Source organism: Rhinatrema bivittatum, chromosome 3 (assembly GCF_901001135.1).
Source record: "Rhinatrema bivittatum chromosome 3, aRhiBiv1.1, whole genome shotgun sequence".
Classification (NCBI taxonomy): domain Eukaryota; kingdom Metazoa; phylum Chordata; class Amphibia; order Gymnophiona; family Rhinatrematidae; genus Rhinatrema; species Rhinatrema bivittatum.
In genome coordinates this window covers 186,077,936-186,098,885 of record NC_042617.1, presented here as the reverse complement: position 1 = coordinate 186,098,885, position 20,950 = coordinate 186,077,936, and the positions used below count along the sequence as shown (strand labels likewise).

The 20,950-nt window shown below is 41.5% G+C and overlaps 1 protein-coding gene across 1 annotated transcript in view; it reads right to left on the bottom strand.

Moving 5' to 3' along the window:
* UTRN (utrophin) overlaps window positions 1-20,950 on the bottom strand; it is a 1,458,479-nt gene that overhangs the window by 1,071,435 nt on the left and 366,094 nt on the right. Inside the window, exons 22-23 of the mRNA XM_029594027.1 lie at window positions 17,210-17,349; window positions 8,792-9,004 (exon numbers count right to left, since the gene is read on the bottom strand). Of these exons, the coding sequence (XP_029449887.1) occupies window positions 8,792-9,004; window positions 17,210-17,349 (353 nt within the window). The remainder of the gene's footprint in view (window positions 1-8,791; window positions 9,005-17,209; window positions 17,350-20,950) is intronic.

The window sequence follows — 20,950 nt, the reverse complement described above, 5'->3', positions numbered from 1 at the left end:
GTCTTCTTGGAGTCCTTAAAGGAAAGCCATAATAAAATGTTGTTACAATCGAATCAATATCAACCAAAGTGCAAAGACTTGATTGATGCGGAAATTCACGTATTTGATGAATGGCATGAAGGCAGCAAAGATGCTATTTGCTGTCCATGGGAAAAATACTTAGGACATAGGCCTCTAAATGATTTGTTTTAAGTCTTTTTTTTAAAGGCATTAGAAAGAAATTAGGTAAAAAGGTGCAGAGCCTACACTGTAAGACTTTTGAGATGAGATTTATAGAATCAAATATACATACCCTTGACAAAAGGAAGGGAGAAGAATATGATATGGACATCTCTATGTCTCAAAAAAGGCAGAAAGTATTTATCAGTGGAGAGTTACACTGCTAAAACAATGGGTTATAGATATGAGACTCAAAGTAGGGTAGACTCTGGAACAATGTAAGGAAGTTTTTCTACAAAGAGAGAGTGATGGATGCCTGAATAGTAATGCAGTAGATTTGATGGAGTGACAATCACAAAAAGCACAGGGTACAGGATCCTTAGCGACAAGAAAGTGAGAATAAAGTTGCAGTTCTGCTGTGCTGCACTAGGTAAAAAAAAAATGGGCAAACTGGATGGGCCTTGTGAACCTTATCTGCCAACTATTTCTGTATTTCTTTAGGACATGTTTATGCTATCAGTTTATAAAACATCACGCATTACATTCTGTGCTTTCCCCTAATGAAGGAGCTTATGCCCAAATTATACAATCTGGATTCTTCAATCAAAGTTGACCTGCAACTACCTATGGTTGTCACAGTCTGGTGTTTTTGGTCAGGGCACTGACCAGGTTTCTATCTATATATCATACAGACGAATCTTCTATTAAATTTTAAAATAAGATTTGCAGGATAATTTCAACTATACATGAAGGAGGAAGAAGAGAGAGGGAGGAAGCAGAAATGAACAGATGGTTACTACAATATAGTACAAGACTGTTTGAATAAGATAAGCTAACAAGCCTACCGGACACAAACATCTGACACAATGAGGCCTGAACAGCTGAGAAGTGCACAAGAAAAGAACTACAGCGTGCCAGATGAATAATAATTCATCAAAGGACATTACAGGGAAATGTGCGAAGCAATTGAATGACAGCACTACATATTTCAGGAATGAATTAGAGCAAGGCAGTATCCTCAAGACTGATAAAGTACATATCCAATTCATGTATCCAAAAAGGGAATCTAAAAATCAGCACCCATTAAGTATAAACCAATTTAATTTAATGACAATTTGAAAGAAAACATTTGAAATCATTCTAAGAGGAGTTGGGTATTACCAGCCATCTTTACTGGGCGTTTCAACATTTTCAACAGCAAATCTGATATGGGAACTATGACTCATGAAAGGCTGATTTGTAAATGGCAAAAGATGGGTTTAGAAGCACCATTTCTAAGTGGGTAAGAGGAAAGACCAGGTAGTCGAAATTGCAGTCAGAATAACATGGAAATCCACAAGGGGGTGTGCATGGATTATTATTTTATATTTTAATAAAACTGTAATTTATCTGGAGGAAGGCAGAAGCAGCAATATGCAGCCACACTGTGCATGAATTAAAGAACTCACTGATTTTACAAAAAGATTACAAACTGGGACAAAATGAGAGGAGAGTGGGGAATACAATTTTATGCAGAAAAATGTAGGGAATGCATTTAGAACATAGTAATAGGTAGATCAAATAGATTTCGACCTTGCTTTCTAGTACTAACCATGAAAACGACCTGGCGGGGGAGGGCTGAGCTAGATGACGGACACTTCAAAGTACTCTCCAGGAATTCCACACTACTGATCAGCCCTCCATCTGGCCGTTTGTATGATGGGTAGGGGAGAGGAAAGGAGGTTAAAAAACTTGCTTCGGCAGTTACCTCTCGGCAGACTGGTGCCATTAACTGAGAGCCAATTTCTCTCTTAAATTTCCAGTCAAATGTATTGTTAAGTTTCAGAGGGTGTGAATTTCTTTCTATGAGCTGGTTCAATGAGAGAGGTTTATGGATAAGCCTAGTTGGCAGGCAGGATGGATCCTTCAGCATTAGGGATTAGTTGTGAAGATATAGCAACAGACCTTTTCATTCCTGGGATTAAAAAGAACTGGATGTACTCCATATGCTATTTTCTTTCTCTTGTAAATATTCTATTTTGATTTGAATATATGTGCTTTTTTTTTTTCTTTAAAAGGTTTTGCTTGACATAAGTTGTAAAATTTGAATAAATATAATGAAAAAAAAAAAGAATTATGGACTGGATTCATCCAATTTGAAAGTAGAAAGGTGATAAACAGCTATTTATTTATTATTTGATTTACATTCCATTTTTTCAGCTACTTCAAATTGGATTACAGTCAGGTACTATGGGTATTTCCCTATCCCAATCTAACCCCTAGATTCATCAAAATGCATAGGAAGGAAGGAAAGAGAGAGCATTAGTACCCTGTTATAGAGTCCATCAAACTCCAGCGAGAGAACATTGTAGAAATCTCATCTTTGTGAGAGTTTCCTCACTCCAAATGATATCAAATCTTCACTGAGATGTACTGAGCTGTTCATACGTCTCACTCTGCATGTAAAGCTGGCCCCAAAACCCTAAACCACCACCAAAACCTCACCTGCAGTTATTAGCTGGCCCTGCTATAGATACATGAATAGTTGAATATTGTGAAGGCCTCCCCAAAGGTGCTCTCTCTCTCTCCACTCCACTCTACCCCACTCTCCCTTCTCCCTCTCCCAGCCCAAAAATGGTTGAAATGCAATTTGCAATCTTTATTGCAAATTACGTTATGGCCGTTTCAGGAATTTTGCACAGCTTAACGCCAGGAAAAAAGGTGTAGTTATTTCTGGCATTAAAAAATGTGCGATTGACTCATGATTGTAGGAAAAGATTTCTGTCCATGAGATCAGAGGTCTTGTCAAAGAGTGCGCAGTTTATTTTACAATATCAGCGTTAGTGTTTGGTTAAACATCTTAATGCTAATTATGTTTTCTTTGAACCTTCACAGCTTTGGGTTTTCTTAGCCTCTCAGACCTAGAGAATACTCTTGCATGAAACGGCTTATTGATATGTGGTGATAGCTTCCTCCATACTTTTTTCCTTTTTCATTGTCTTACTCCGCTCTTTTTCTTTCTTGGTTCCCCCCTTTTCCTTGTATATTAAGGGGAATGTATAGATGTAATAATTTCTCTCTTTTTTCTGTTTATTGGTAATGAATTTACCTCTTATATACCTCTTTTTCTGTAACAAGAGCTTCTTGTGTTATATGTAAATTGCAGAAAAATAAAATTTTAAAAAAAAGTGCAATAGCATGGGTTGCACTATCGCACAGTGCGAAAATGCCCTTCATTTTCATTAATCCCACCCAAACTCCACCATAAACCCACCCCTCAGAAAAATTTGCATTCGTAACCATTACTATCGCATGTATTATGGCGTTATTGCGGGCGTTAACGCCATAACACATTTTCATGAATGACCCTGTCAGTTTGTACCTGAGGCAATGGAGAGTAAAAAACGTGCCCAAGTTCACAAGGAGTGGTAGTGAGATTAAATCATCATTCTACTATTCTTTTATTCTTTCTCCCATCATACTCATCTTCCTTTCCCCTTTCCACCCCATTATGCTCTTTTCATGGTCTTCTCTATTAATGCCTTCATATTTCTCTCTCTGTCCACCAAATTATTTTCCACCTTCCCCTCAGGTACTTCTCCATCTCAAATCCCTCTTTAATTCATCTCTTTCTCCCACCCACCCCTTAAGTTCCTTTCCATCTGCTGCTCCCCCAACCTGCCCCATTTTCCCCTCCCCCTATCCTCTTCATCTTCTTCATTTCCCTGGTCAGGCTCTTCCTCATCTCCTTCCCAAACCTTTCCCTTAGGTTCTCCTTCATACAGCCCTCTGAATAAACATTTCTGAATAAATACATTCCTGTGAATAAAATACTTTGAAAACATGATTAAGTAGCAATACAAGCAGAAGACTAAAGCCTTAGTTAAGAACATTTGGCATAATACCTGTAGAGAATACAGGTAGAAGACAGGAAGGCACAGAACTTTTAATACCAAACGCTCTTTCCCATAGATTTCACAAACATAAACATCAGTTCTACTAGAGATGCCAGTCTCTGGGAAAAAAAAAAACCCCATCAAACTGGGAAACTGCATGGCACTTTTCTTGCAATTTGCCATAGGTCAGTCCCATGACACAATCATCAGTCCTAAATTGTCATTGCACTCTTTTTTGAATTTTTTTCAAAACTGCAACATAAAAACATCCTCTTTTCTCTAAACATTATAACGTATCCCCTTTAAATTTTCCAGCCCAATTTTCAGGAACCAATCAAACTGAAACTTCAACTCACTGCTGCATGCGACACCATCCACCATGATGACATTCTCCTCTCTCATTTATCTAATATTGGATTTTCTGGTACAGTTTACTTTTGGTTCAGTTTATATCTCTGTAACCACTCACAACAAATTCAAATAAAATTCATCCACTTCCTCGTGGCACACTATTACTACAGGGGTTCCCCAGGGATCTGCATTGTCTGCTGCCCTGTTTAACATATATATTACACCACTCTGCTCTATTCTTTCCACACTAGGCCTTATCTACCGTCTCTATGCTTACAATGTACAGTTTTTCTCTCCTCTTAAATCTGCCTGGACTTCAACTGCCCACTTCATCACATTCTGTCTCACCTTGATAACATCCAGGCTCTCTCATAATAAACTTTCTTTAAATCTTTCAAAATCAGAAATCATTGTACTTGGCTGCTCCACTTCCTATGACATTCCTTTGTCAGTTTCTTTTGATAACTCATATTTCCAGAACTGCCCGCAACCTTGGTGTTACTATAAATTATACTCTGGACATGAAGCATCACATCAAATTAGTCATTCAGTCCTCTTATGCTAAATTAAGGTTATTATGATACATCAAACCACTCCTTGAACTTCCTGACTTCCGCACAGTTTTACCATCAATAATCCTTACTGACATTGACTATAGTAATTCCCTTTATGCCGGTCTCGCCCAAAACACAATCAGATTTTTCCAACTTGTTGAAAACCCCGCAGTCCACTTTCTCACAAACACTAAACATTATGACCTTATCTCCCTAGCTTTGTATTCTCTTCATTGGCTACCTGCTCAATGGCAAACAACATATAAGATGGCAACCATTGTTCACAATCTCCTCTATATTGTCACCAGTCCTTGGATAAGGTCTATTCTGCATCTTTACATTCCAATACGAAATCTCAGATCAGCTAATCAATTTCTTCTTTGCAGTCCCTTCTGCTAACCAGGATAGACTATCGTGACACAAGAAAGATCGTTCTCTATCGCTGGCCCTACCTCCTTGATCTGGTTGCCTCTTACTATTAGAGCCATCAACACAGCTAAGGTGTTGAAGAAAACACTAAAAATCTTTCTGTTCAGCATCTAGATTCTACTATGTCATCCTCTCAGTCCTAAGGCGTTAACTTTTTACTGGAGCAATATTTAGTTATCCATTTGTCTGGTCTGTTTTTAATTAATTGTTTTATTAAGCATGTTTCCTTTGGAACCAGGGTGCAGGCAAGAAATGTTTATAAATAAATAAATAAGTAAATAGACAACATGCAATCGCACTGGTGAAATACACTATCCTAACCTATCCATTGCCCAAACTCGATCACATTGCTACCTTAACACTCAACGTCATTATTCATGCTTTCGAAAATACAGACCAGTAGGTAAATATCCAATATTGTTTGCAGTAATTCGTCCGAAATTCATGCTGGCTGAATAGATTCAACAATGCTCCAACACAGATCCGGGAATTTAAGCCCCTGATCCAAACAATTTGAACAATGGAAGTGTCTCTCTTCTCAGCTTCAATGCCAGTATGGTGTTGAGTCAAATACATCTTAGTCTAACCGCAAACATTTTAAGGGCAAGAGCAAGTGAATATGCAAACCATATATGATAAACAGTTTATAATCCTGTGCAATTTATATACAGTTCCTAATACTGGGTGAGTCCAAGTGTCACCTGAGTCAGTTTGAGCACAAAATGAACATGAACTGGAGGCACAATGCCCACGAGACTATTAGGCAGTATCCCCCATAGGAGGTAAAGTGGAAGAACCTATCAAATCTTTGATATTACGACCTGCATATGCAATGCAAGGTTGGTTCTGAAAAAGTCCCATGTGGAATCAAACATGCCAATGCTTACAAATGACTGGGACTATTGAGCTCGATCTATCTGTATATTGCATAACACAAATCTGCCTAGAATCTCGCTTAGATTACTGTACATTAAAGGAATAATTTTCAAAGCCATTTATGCACAAACAAATCAGTTTAATGAGCAGAAATGGCTGTAATAAAATCTACTTGGGCTCAGTGCATGTAAAAATACACCCATAATCCAGTTTTGCATATACTTTTATGTACCCTGAGGAGACGTGCTCCAGGAGGGACAGAGTCGGCACTTATGTGCATGCCCTTTGATATTAAAAACTACTTGTGTGAGTGTGCACGCACAAGTTACACCCTCTGGAGATGAGGTATAACTTTATGCGAATGAATGTGTGCACATGCCCGACAATTACATGAGCATTTTCAAAATGAAACTATGCAAGCAAGTCTGTTGCCATTGCACCAGCTGCTTTCTAGGGCTGTCGATGTGCCATCGTATCTGTTTCCTCTCTTTCAACCTCGCTAGGACATGCTGCTGCTCACCCCCCTCCAGAAGCAGAAGAAGGTGACCCTATGGAAAGAGAGGGCAAAGCCTCAATCATTCTCTTTCATCCGCCTCAAAGAGCTGCCAAAACAAAACCACTTGAGGAGAGAGGGAAAAGTTAACATTTATTTTATTTATTTATTTATTTTTTTGAGGATTTTTATTTGGCATAAATTCTGAGACTCATGTGTGTTGAATAGGTTTAATGAAGTAAAAGTATGGACAATGGCTCCGAATGGAGAAGGAAAGCTGCACGCGTGTAGTATAGTCATACGAGAGTGAATGCAAGGAGACTGCTTCAATCCTGGGTGGGAAAGGCGGGCAAGTTACTATAGCGAGTGTACTGGAACGCTTGCCAGTTAGCTAGGGACTGTCAAAGTCAGTTTTCAAGAGGCAACTGTCACAATGTGCTGTGAAGACTGCGTTACTGTCTCTCAATAACCCATAAGAAACTGCTAAAAAAAAAAAAAAAACAACTGGAAAATGTTTCCAATTCTTTTCCAATGGACCTGGATAGAGTAAAAGGAAAGTGGGTAGCATGGATCCAACTTTCTGGAATTTCCATGCGAGGAAAATAAATGTTAAAAAGTCTCTAAAGATAGGAAAGAAGTGGCAGTTTTACTAGATTTGCATTTGGCAATCTCTGCAGGGTAGAGGTCTTGTTGGGGTGAAGACAAGTTGCATATCTATGCAATAAATAGTGCTTTGGGATGGGGCTGGAAGCAAAGCAAAAAGCCAGTAATTGAGAGCATAGGAGGGGGTCTTACTCCTTCAAGCTCGTAATTTAGCTGTTTAGGCACTTCTAAATAACTTTTTGTTTTAAAACAGAACAAACAGTAGGCAAATATTAGATATTTGTAAAATTTTAGTTGTCAGCTAAAACATTCACCTAATGGAGGACCAAAGCTCCCTGGGTATTTTGGCCCCTATGTGACCAAGCTTACAAACAAAAGCTGAAAAGTAAAATAAAATAATCACCATCACCGCCATCTAATAAAGCCAAACTTTATAAAGACAGAGGTTGCACTCATTGACAGCTTTACTTTTACCTTTATTTACTGCTGGGACCTTTCTGGAGGAGCTGGGTTTACTGATGGATTCTACCATCTCTTCAAGGGCTTCAACTATGAACCTGGTTTCTCAAGGGTTTTCCCATAAACAAAAACCAGGGGCAAGGGGGCTTGGCTAAACTAGGCCCCTATATAATCAACCACATGATGTCCCTCAACAAAAGTAATGAATGTGATTTATTTCAGGAGTAGTGACAAGCACGCACCAAGTGACATCACCAAAAATGATTCAATAAATCCATCCTCTCTCTTTCAACAATATATTTTTAAACATCTGAAAATAACCAGAACAACTGATGCAAACTATAGGCCGGATTTTAAAATCCAGGTGCGCTTAATCCTGGGGTTTACGCGCGTGGCTGGGCCTTACACGTGCCGGGCCAATTTTCAAACGGGCCGGGACGCGTGTAAGTGCCGGGGCCTTAAAAGGGGATGGTCTGGGGGGAGGGGTGGGGCTGGGCTAGAGGTGCCCGGTACAGCGGCCATTTGCTGCTGTGCCGGCGTGCGCAACTTGCTCCTGCTCCTTTGCAAAACGTGAGTTAAAAAAATAGGGGGGCTAGGATAGGGGAAGGGGAAGGGAGGTTAGGGTAGGGGGTTGCGAAGTTCGCTGCGTGAATTTGCTAAATTATACCCCCCTTGCACGCGCTGACCCAGAATTTTATAACATGCACGCACCGGCGAGCACATGTTATAAAATCGCGCACCCATCTGTGTGCGCCGGGTTGCACCGCACATGGACGCGCGCACATAGTTTTTGAAAAGCTCCCCCTATATCTGCTAATGTATGATTTAGGACACATCAGTCACAAGATAAATGAAAACACTGAGTTCAGGTTCCAGCAATAGGTCCATCACGTTTTCACACACCCACTTCTGTGGAAGTAAGAACATCACCTTGGCGCAGTATGTTTATTTGGGTATGCTCGTGAGCAGAGAGAGAACAGGTTTGTTTTTACCTCAAATATTTTTAGTTTGGTAGATATGTCCTCCAAGATGTGAATGTCTTTAGAAAGCTCGCCCTTCAGTCTGTCCCACTGCAATCGCAAAGCTTCAAATTCTTGCTTGCAGGTGTTTGCTACATCACGCTGAGCTTGTTCCTCCAAAGCTTTTGTTTGCACTGCAAGGTAATCGATGGTTGGCTTCTGGTTCTCCAAAGTTTGACAGTTGTTCTTTAAGAAAGAAAAAAAGTACACAAAGATGTCTTGTAGGACCAGTCTATCCATTTTACATACAATACATTAAACAAGCTCAGTGAGCGGTCCATATATATGCACCAAGTAATACAGTCTGGCAGTTTCGTAATATCTGTTAATGAAGCTCCATGAGACACTCGTATACTGATGCTGTCTTCCATGTATGCTTTACAAGAGAGAACTACAAAGCAAAATCAATTTGCATAAACTGAGGATGGATGATTCTGAGGAAAAACAAACGGCCTCCAGAGCAAGGGAAACTTCTTTTTACAGTTTTCCTAAGCAGGCCAAATCGTCTATGTGGTAAAAACTACATAAACTCCTTGGATAAACAACCCTGTTTTATTGTAATGCAATGGCAGCCAAGATACTCGCTGCATGCAGTATGTACCACCACAGACCAATAAAGGGGAGAGAAACTGGTTTCTAAAATTATATACAACTAAAGCATTCCAAAAGAGACTTAGGGTCTTACTGACTAAGAGAAAAGCTTACTAAATCAGGGCCTTAGCCAGCTGTCATTTGAGAAACCAGTCCTCCTCTCTTTAAGGCAGTGCTCGGAAGGCTAAGGGCAGCGGGTAGAATGGAGAAAGAAAGGCACAGGCACTGCAATATTATGTCATTGACAGCCTGATTATGTTGGTACTCAATTAACATAAGAGTGAATTTCCAATGATTCCAGCAAGATTTCACTAGCTAGCTATTTTATTCCCTATGAACAACGGTAATAACCTACAGATCATAAGGTAAGCGAATGCTTCAAGTGACTGGGGATGTACAGTGGGCCACAGGGTTGCTGGTTCACAGCTCCTGCAGCAATAAGGGACCAGAGGACCAGAGAAGACCAAAAAGGATAAAAAAATATATATAAAATTTTTTTCGGCAGTTTTCTTCTCTCCCACTTGGGCTGCATAAGTTTGCATGGTTTTGTGGGAGCAATGAATTGATTTTCTATTAGGCAGATATTCAGAAGCCATTTAGACGGATAATTCACAAGTTATCCATCTAAATGGCTTAAATGGCATATTGAGCCTCTTATCCGGCTAAATTATAGCCAGATCTGTTGTTATCCGGCTATAATTTACAGGATCATTCATCAAATCACGTTAGGGCCTTATCGCAGGCATTAGGGCCCTAACGCCTGCCATAATGCCATAACACCTGCAATAAATATGGCATCGCGAGATGCATAAGCAAATTCTAAAAATTTAGTCAAAAGGGAGGAGTTTATGAAAATGAGGGGTGTTTAACGTTGCATGCGATAGCATAACACACATTATAATGCCGGAAATAACTACACCTTTTTCCCTGGCGTTATGCTGTGCAATATGCCGGAACCGGGATTTGCGCTAAATATTGCTAATCCCATTTGGGGCAGGGGAGGGGGAGAGAAAGAAAGAGAGAGAAAGCGCCTCTGGGAAGGCACACATATTAGTCAACTTTTTATACCACTGTAGGAGGGGCAAATAGTAACTCGAGGTGAGGTTTTGGTGGTGGGCTAGGTTTTGGGGACAGTTTTACATGCACAGTCAGAGGTATGAACAGCACAGTACACATCAGTGGAGATTTGATGTGATTTAGAGTGAGGAAAGGTAAACAAAGATGAGATTTGTACAGTATACTCTCAACCTAGCTTGATAGCAGCTAATTAATGAGTGATCAAAGTAGGTCGAGAGTACATTGTACAAATCTCATCTTTGTGTGCCTGTCCTCACTCCAAATCACATCAAATCTTCACTGATGTGTGCTGTGATGTTTGTACCTCTGATTGCGCATGTAAAACTTCAAAAAAGAATATATCCAGTTAAGTTATTTTCAATTAAAAAAAAAAATCACAGCCTGTACCCCATCTCCCTCCACACCACATTGCCAAGGCCAAACTAGCCACCACCACCACCCCCCGTGAAAATGGGCCATTTCATCCAGCAAATACATTTTTGTGGCTGGGAGCCCCCCCCTCCCCCAACCCCTGCTCCGACTTCCCTTTATAGTGCCAAAATGTCAAAATCGCAGCATTCGGATCCCCCCCCCCCCCAGCACCCATCCCAACCCTTTCCCTTCTCCCCCCTTCTCCCCAATGCCCTCACTAGGATCGCAGTAGCCTCCGACCGCGATCCGGGTCTGGATCTTTGTCAACGGCAGAGGCATCTCCAGAAAAGCCGGGCCCAGATTGAATTCGGGGGCTATTGCAATCCTGGCGAGAACCTTGAAAAAAAGGTACGGGGCGGTGAGGGGCGGTGAGGGTCGGGAGGGAAGGGGAAAAGGTTGAAGTGGGAGCTGGGGCGGGGGGGGGGCAGGATCCAGAAGCCATAAGTTTGACATTTTGGCACTATAAGGGGAGGTCGGAGCAGGGGATGGGAGAGGGAGGACTCCTGGCCGCAAAAATGTATGTTTTGGATGAAATGGACCTTTTACGGGGGGGGGGGGTGACTAGTTCGGCCCCGAAGGGCCTTGGCAACACAGGTGGGGGGGAGGCAGGGGACAGACCACAATATTTTTTTTATTTTTTTTTTTTAATGGAAAGTAACTTAACTGGATATATTCTTTTTTGAATATATCTGGTTAAGTCTAAAGTTATATGGCTAACCATAGTCGAATAACTTTATACATAACTGGCGATATTCAAAAGAATATCCGGTTATAGAAAGCTGATTTGCAGGTCACAGCAAGCTTCACCTTAGACAGACAATATCCGGTTATGTTTAAAGTTATCCAGCTATGGTTAATCGGATAACTTTAAGCAAGAGTATTCAGCGGGATATTTATGCCATTGCATATACGGGACAAGTTATACAGCTCCCTGTAGCCGGATAACTTGTCCACTAAACAACTACTGAATATGGACCCTATATTGGATATCTCACTTTTCTGTCATAAGCCTCAAGGCAAGTTACAAAACAAAGCATAAAACAGATTGCATTCAATACAATAACAATTTTAAAATATAAAGGGGGAGATTTTAAAAGTTACGCGCGCGGCCTACATTTGTGCATGCAACCCGGCGCATACAAATGTACACCCGATTTTATAATATGCACGTGCAGCCGCGCGCATGTTATCAAATCAGGGGTCGGCACGCGCAAGGGGGGTGCACACTAGTGCACCTTGCGCGCGCCGAGCCTTCGGGGAGACCTGCTGGCTTTCCCCGTTCCCTCCGAGGCCGCTCCTTCCCCCCCCCCCCCCTTCCCCTCCCAAGTGCCGACGCGCGATCCCCTGGCACAGCGGCAAAGGGCCGCTGTGCCAGAGTCCTCGGCCACGCTTCCTGGACCTCCCCCGGATCGCCCAGCCATGCACCTGGACTGCCCCACCATGCCCCCCCGACCGTCTGCCCTGCCCCGTCCTGCCCCCTGCCCGCCCATTCAGAAAAGCCCCGGGACATACACACATCCCGGGGCTTTATGCGCACCACCGGGCCTTTCGAAAACAGGCCCGACGCGCGTAGGGCTTTGAAAATCTGCCCCAAAATGAAAAAGAAATCTAACAAATTATACATTCCTATCACCATCTATTTCAACCCATATAATGGCAGAGTACCTTAGAAGAAGAATCAGAGATGGCCAAAAAATCAGAAAATTATATAAAAAAAGCTCTGACAAACAATACTGCCTTCAAACATTTCCTGAAAGTTGGATAAGTACACTCTGAGCAAACATCGGAGGCATCTCATTCCATTGAGTGGGGCTAATGATATAGAAAGTTGATCTGCAGGTCACAGCAAGCTTCGCCTTAGACAGGGGAAGAAATGCAATCAACAAATCCACCTGTGAAGAAAACAGATTCTTTCTAGGCACCAGGTCCGTCGCTAGCACCAGGCACACAGGGCCCAAGCTCTGAGTCTAAACATCAGTGCCTCGCGTCTCGGCTGCACCTCCCACCGGCGCTAAGGATGCCCCACATTTCTCTGCCCCTGTGGTGCCTGTGAAGTGGCCCCTTTAAGAGGGCGCTGGGTGGTGATATCAATGAGCCTTTAGACCCAGCAGAAGTCTTTCCATTGTGACGGGAGCTTCCCAAAGTCTACCCGCTGCTTTTGCTGTCTGCCTGCTCTGGTCCCACGCTGCAACAAGCAGCGCAGGAGCCTTCCTCCTTCACTGCCGGCCCTGCTCTTCACAGCACCACTCGTTCTGGATTTCCGTCCCTCCCCCGCGGGCATCTGGAGGGACTGTGGAAGTCAAAGGGAAGCCTCCCCACAGCGCTGACACTGCTCCTCTCTGCTGCGGCCTAGCCAGACAACCAAGGGTCTTTCCACCCCAGCCTGCCAGATAAAATCTTTTGATTTTTTTAATCATTCTACAGCAGTGTTGGCCGAGCACATGTGAGAAAAGGAGCATGCTGTTGGCATATGTGTGTGAGAGACAGAAAGCATGTGTGTGTGTGTGTATATGTATGTTTGAGAGACAGAGGTGTGTGTGTGTGTATGTGAGAAAAAGACTGTGTATGTGAGACAGAGCATGTGTGTATATAAGTGTGTATATGAGACAGAATATGTGTGACAGTGTGTATGTGTTTCTTACAGTATATGTGTGTGTATGAAAGAGACAAAGAGCATGTATGTGTGTATGAAAGTTGTGTGTATATGACAGAGAGCACAATTGTGTATGTAAGTGTGTGCGCACACATGTGTGTGTGTGTGTGTCTGTGTGTGAGAGACAGAGCATGGGTGTGTATGTACATGAAAGAGAGACGCTGCAAAGGCCAAGGAAGAAGCTGCTGTTGCCTCTAATTTCCAGGGAGAGAGACAGCATATGAAGGAGCGTGTGTGTGTGTGTGTGTGTGTGTGTGTGTGTGTGTGTGTGAGAGACAGAGAGAAGGTGTGTTTGTGTGTCTGTGTGTGTGTATCTGTTTATGTGTGTCTGTGTGTGTTTGTGTGTGAGAGAGAGAGAGAGAGAGAGAATGTATGTGTGTGTGTGAAACACACTGTGTGGGCCCAAGCAGAAGTTGGCTGTTGCCTGTATGTTCCAGGGAGAGAAAGCATATGGGAGAGAGGGAGCATGTGTGTGCTAGAGATTGTATATAAGTGTGAGTGCATATGTGCTGGAAAATGTGTGTATGTGATAAAAAGAGTGAGAGAGGAAAGTTTGTGTGCACTCCCTCCTCCCCCCCATTAATCCATTACAATCTAAGGGTGATTGTAAATCCAAAGTTCCCAGGTATGGAGAGCAGGGTATTTTTTGTAATCTTTGTTTGTTTTCATTATTGGGTATTATTTATTGTGTTTGCTGATTTGAATTTTTTTTTTTTGGTGTTTAGGACATTTTAAAAGAATTTTATGAGTTTTTATTTATTGGTCATTCTTTTCCTCAGCTATTTAGAAATATGTATTCTTTCTATGAGTATGGTTTTACTATTATGATGCTTTTTCTCTTGATTTTGTTTGATGCTTTATATGGAATGATGATGTTTCTGTTTTTCCATTGTTGCAGTGCACACTGAGTCTAGCTTGCTGCAGTTTCAAGTTGAGTTTGCCTGCATGTTTCGATTTATATTTTATGGTCTCGTTAGTCTCTGTTTGGTGAGAGCTTCTCTGTGTTCTGCATGTGGGACCAGGATGAGGTAATCTGCTAGTGCACGGGTTCTAAACTCAGTCCTCGGGACACACCTAGCCATTCAGATTTTCAAGATATTCACGATAAATGTTCATGAGAGAGATTTCTATGCACTGCCTCCATTATATGGAAAACTATTTCATGCATATTCATTGTAAATATCCTGAACACCTGACTGGCTAGGTATGTCCTGAGTACTAGGTTGAGAATCACTGCACTAGTGCGTAGTTTCTGTGTTGGGCTCTATAACAGCTTGGCCTGTTCTTTTTTTCTAATTAGGAGGTGTACTAGTGTTTTAGGGTCTAGTGTAATATTTGCAATGTTGCAAATTTCATAGGTAGGGTTGATACTATTTAAGTGCTGGCAGTTAGAGCTGTTTTGATATAGAAGATTTACTGTATTGTAATTGCAATTCACTTTTTTCAGAGGATTCATTGTCACTTTATTTTGAGCATCAAATTAAAGACAGCCCAATTTTTAAATGTCTACAATACTGTAACCCAAAGGCTGGGAACTATGTGCTCCGCTGTGCTATGTCTGGGCCCCTTAGCCAGCTGTGAGTGCACCAGAGATCAGTGAAGGGTGAGGATGACTGATGCACTCATGTTTCATAATGTTTGGAAAAAAGAGCAGTGCACCCATATAAACATGGGCATACACAATAAATGGAATGCATGCATCTATGCAGATTATGCTCAGGCATTCTTATGGCATTTCAAATAGATTCATGAGGTCATCACTTGTCATTGATAGCTCTGTTGATCTCTTTGTAGATTTTCCATTGTCACTGTGCTGGGGATGCTAGAATAGAAGGAACAGAGGGAGGCGCGAGAGAAGACAGGTTCAGGGGCAGTGGTGGCATATTTATCCAAATGAGGGGAGGGTCAGGTGTCTCCCCCTCTTCCCCAGTCCTCAAGTATCCAGTCCAGTCCGAAAAAGTTGAGGAGAGAAGGAAAGGACTTATGTGCCCTGGATCTTTGAAGTGCCTAACAATGCCCCTGCTAGGCACATCTGAATTAAGAGATCCCTTAAATAACCGGACATTTAAACTTAATAGATAGGATTTTAAATTGAACTTGCCACCAAAGAGGCAACTAATGTAAATCCTCCTGAACTGGAGTAACATGGGCTTAAAACTTAGAACTGGAGTAACACTGGCTCTGGGCTTGGCGTCTGTTGACATTTTAAAGCTAGATCCTTGGAGTTAGAGCCTTTTGAGAATGTTTTGTGATAGTCCTTGATAGAGCAAATTGTAATAATTAATCCTGCTTGTGATCAGTACACAAACAATTGTTGAAAAACCTGTCTTAACCAAAGGAAAAAAAAAAAGAGCATAACCTCCTGATGTAAAGCGGGGAAATTGTTAATATGAAGAGGATTCATGGGGGTGAGAGAGGGGTTTACATGGATATGTGAAGCTACTAGAAGGAAACAAGATGGAGGAAGCAGGCTTGCAGCACCAAGATCAGGAAATGATTACGGCAGCAGCATTATGGATTGGTTGCAGTAGGGAGCTGTAGTAAAGAGAGGTTGATGGGAAGCCAGATTTGATAGTATAGGAGATGTATGAGGGTGCAAAGTGAGAGTTTTATCAGTGGTACAGAAAATAAGGAATTCATTTTGGCAATGTTCTAAAGAAATGGTGGCAAGATTTTAAAAGTCTGAATGCAAGAGGACAAACAGGCAGAAGAATGGGAGATAGAGAGGAAAAAAAAAGTTTATTTTGAATATCATGATGAGTATTTTGTGCTGCAGAGCATCCAGAATCTCCTTAAATATCATCAGTATTCACCATTCATAAGTTATGGACTAATATATATCACTAGTTGGCATTACTACAAATTCTTTTTTCTTCAGTTAACATTCCAGATTTATCAAGTTACTTAACACAATTTCATAACATCAACATTTTACAAGTACCAGAAGGTTGTCTGTGTACACCATTTCTGTTTGGGGAAAAAAGTTTAACTTATTCACAAAAAAACGAAGGCAATGGAGCAGCAGTTTTGTTTGCTACATTTCTATCCCAATCCAAAGACTGCATTTTTAATAATATATTAGACATGTTTCACTTAAATTCCACCTACCTTCTTCTGACATAAAAACAAGTTGCCATTTTTTCCCATTTCTGAAAATTTACATTTTAGGTTTATTTCGCTTTCGGAAAATATATTGGGGCAGATTTTAAAAGCCTACGCGCGTAAATCCAGGCCTCTCCACTGCCGCTGGGCCAGCAGGCGTAACTTGTGAAATAAAGGTACGGGGGGAGGGGTTTTCGGGTTCGGGGGTAGGACAGGTAAGGGAAGGGAGGGGAAGGGAGGGGAAGGTGGGGGCCAGAAAGGAAAGTTCCCTCCGAGGCTGCTCCGATTTCGGAGCAGCCTCGGAGGGAACAGAGAAAGCCAGCTGGTCTCCCCGAGGGCTCGGCGTGCACAAATTGCACTAGTGTGCACCCCCTTGCGTGCGTCGACCCCTGCGCGCGCATATTATAAAATCCGGGGTACATTTGTGCGCGCCGGGTAGCACACACAAATGTAGTCCACGCGCGTACCTTTGAAAATCTGCCCCCATTATGCGCATTAAAAAAAACTGTCTTACTACAGTAATGGTGCATCATCAAAAAGGCTAAGACTATTCTTACCCTGGCCTGCTGAAGGGCCTTCTCAACCTCACTGGGGTCACTCACTGAACTCACGGTGGGTTGTATTTGAGTCTCCAACAGCACTCTCTTCAGACTCTTCAGTTTTTCCAGATAATCTTGACCAGGCTGGGATTCCACTGCTGTTTTAATAGAATGAAAAAGATGTTTGCCTTTTTGAAGGTGTGAAATACTCCAGCACATCATTACTTTTCTTTTTTTCAACTTATACAAGTGTTTTGAAAACCTGATTAAAAATTTAAACACTAAAAGAAGGCTTCAACATAGTTAATTCAAAAAGTCAAACAAATTAGTTCATGTAGGTATGTATTGTATGCCCAAAGAGGAGAAAATAGCATTCTCTCTGAAATTTGGAAGGCTTCTTTTGAGATCTAGCCACAATCAAACAGGCCGATACAGTAAGGACGCGTTAGAAAGAGTGTGGCAGTGCCGGGCACACCCTCGTTTGCCACATGCACAGTTCGGATCACCTACCACTCGATACAGTATTTAAATTAGACGCAAATGCAAGCTGCGTCCAAAGCGCGTCCATGAAGCGCAATCCATTTTACTGTATAGAGCGCTATACAGCGCCTATACAGTATCCTGGGTGCGCTGGTACCTGTCATTTCAAATGTCATTTCAAATGACATTGTCAAGTCAATTTTCGCCCTGCGCCTTGCTTTGGGAGGGGGTGGGAGAAAGGACTGGCAATCCCCGATGCCCGAGCGTAGGAGAGCCAGGCCACACCACGTTACTCGCTTGCTCCAACCCACCCACTTATTTGACCGGAGCCTGCCTATTGCTGTCACATCCCTCTAACGCCAGGGTCAGGGTAGGCGGTAAATTAGCGGGTTAAAGACGCGGCAAAACAGTTGTTTAAAAAGGCGATAATTGGGCCGCACGTTACTGTATGGGAGGGAATAGCTAATCCGATCGTTTACATATCATATACATGCCGCAGGCGGAAAGGGATATGCGTCAAATTAAAGAAGTGGTAAGGATTGGTAAAAACGGATAGTGAATCGCGGGTTAGACTTACGCGGCCAAATTGTGGGTACAAAGCGGGTTAGAAACAGGGTAACCGCGGCCGCGCTTTACTGTATCGGCCTGAAAGATAGATGAGTTTAACTGGAATTACAAGACTCCTTGATAAGTGCAGAAGGAAGCACAACCACAACAGGGGGAGAGAGGCAAAAGCATATTATGTGCAACAAACTCCCAATATTGGAATAAATAACTAACAGTCCTTTGCACTGAGTGACTCATGTTAAATTATTGGGGAGAGGTAATACGTGTGCATTTGGTGTAAGCACCATCTAGCTCTCCAAGAACTACTAGTCTCTCTGGAGGATAGAGTGGCAGACCTGGGAACCTAAAATACCAAAGTACAAAATACATTGAAATCACAGAGTAGCACTGGGGGAGGGGTAGCACTATATGTTAAACGTGCATAGCGTTAAATAGGATAAAAGTTCTGGAGAAAAGAAGCCTCATACAGCAGATGGAATTTCATGCTGATAAGGAAGAGTATAGCAATGGGAGTATACTACCCTCCATCTGACAAGAATGATGAAAAGGCTGTGAAATACTAACAGTACTAGACAAGGTATTAAAACTGGAAACATAATATGAGAGATTTAATTACCCTAACATGAATTGGGTGAATGTCTCATCAGGGCATGCTAGAAAGGTTAAGTTTCTATATGCCATAAATGAGTGTTTCACAGAGAAAGGGGAAGTACTTTAGTTCTAGTTCTCAGTGGAGTGCAGAACCAGATACAAAATGTAACAGTAGTGAAGCTCGTTGGTGACAGTTACCATAACATAATCTAATTGAGGGGGAATATTAAAAATACTACTACTACTTAACATTTCTATAGTGCTACAGAACAATTGCAGCACTGTACACAGCAGTAGCATTTAACTTAAAAAGAAACACTATGATAAATGAGGAAATTACACCACCACCAAAAGGAGCAGTTAGGAGGTTGGAGATTGTTTAAAAATATCATCTTGGAAGCCCAAATATAATGTATTCCACAAATAATTGGTTAAAAGAAGGACAAACAATTGCCAGAATGGTTCAATAGTGCTGTGAAAAAGAATATTAAAATAAAAAATGTATCTTTTAGAAAATGGAAAGCAGGTCCAAATGAGGAAAACAGAAAAGAGCATACACACTGGCAAATTAAATGTACGAAAACTAAGGCAGTTCAAGGTAGAATTTGAGGAGAGGCTAACACTAATAATACATCAAAAGCAAAATGCCTGAAAGGAATAAGTCTGATCATTAGATGACTAATGAGAAAAAGTGCTCAGGCAAGATAAGACCATAGCAGAAACATTAGGCCGATGGTCTTTATCCCCTCAGTCTATCTAATTACAGACCCATCTTCACCACTAAATTGCTCAAGAACATAGTCCTGAGTCAATTAACCAAATTTGTGGAAGAACATCAGATTTTAGATGCTTGCCAATTTGGTTTTAGAAAGTCCCCGAGCACCAACACCCTTATGATTTCTTTGGTGGGCGCATTCAGAAGAGAACTAGACAGTAGGAACAGTTAATTTTTTTGTTATTGGACATCTGTGTGCAATCAACACTCTGGATCACGACATTCTCTTATTTAGTTTAAGAGAATGTGCTATCTCCGGTGTTATACTATCATGATTTCAGTCATAGTTTTCACATCGCTCTTGCCAGGTTAAAACTGGATAGCAACATTCTCAATGGTCATCTGTTTCTTCCGGGGTCCCGCAGGACTCTGCCCTCTCATTGCTTTTATTTAACATTTATCTAGCCCCTATTTGTAAGATTCTTAGTGGCCTCTGTGAGGTCTATTGAATTTATGTGGACAACATTCAATATTTTGTCCATAATTTAATTACCTGGTCTGACACAGTTGAATTGTTCAAATTTGCATTTTCACAATCAAGCAGTGATTAACCCACAACAAACTGGTATTAAACATGTCAAAAACTGAGTTTTCTGTGATTCAACATCATTCTGTTCCACGTTTCTCTCCTTCTCTTACCATTAACAATGCTGTGTTTCCAATTGTCCTGAGAGTTAAGAATCTTGGCAACTGAATTGGTACCAATCTACCATCCCATTATCATATCAGTTCTATTGTTAAACATGGATTTTTCAAGCTATGAGTAACTCTATGGCTTGAAAACTCTCTTAGAGCCTTGTGGATTTTCACACAGTGGTCCAAGCTTCCATTTTTCTGTTGTTGGACTACGGTAATGCTATATATTCTGCTCTTCCAGTCTCCATGCCAAGAGCTTTACAATTATTACAAAATGCAGCTGTATGGCTAATCTCAGGGAAGAATTGGAGGGACCATATATCACTCATTTTGATTGACCCGCATTGATTAAACATCCAAGATCGCATAAAACACAAACTATTAATACTAGACTCACTGCTGTGAGCTAATGGACATTCTGAATTTACAATCCAACATGATCTCGCAGGTCATCTCAGAGGGGCCTTCTTGACATCCCTTCACCCAAAGTGGTTCACCTAACCAAAAACTAAAGAATGCGCATTTTCAGTGGCAGCCCCTGTGTTTTGAAACTCATTACCTGTGGCACTGAGGTTAATGGACTGTTCCAAAGCATTTAAATTAATGTTAAAGACATTCCAGTTCGAGCAGGTTTTGGCTGAGTAAGTTGCAATATATTTTAATGACTTTGGCAGAGTACTCACAGCATACTTTAACAATCTTTTGACAGC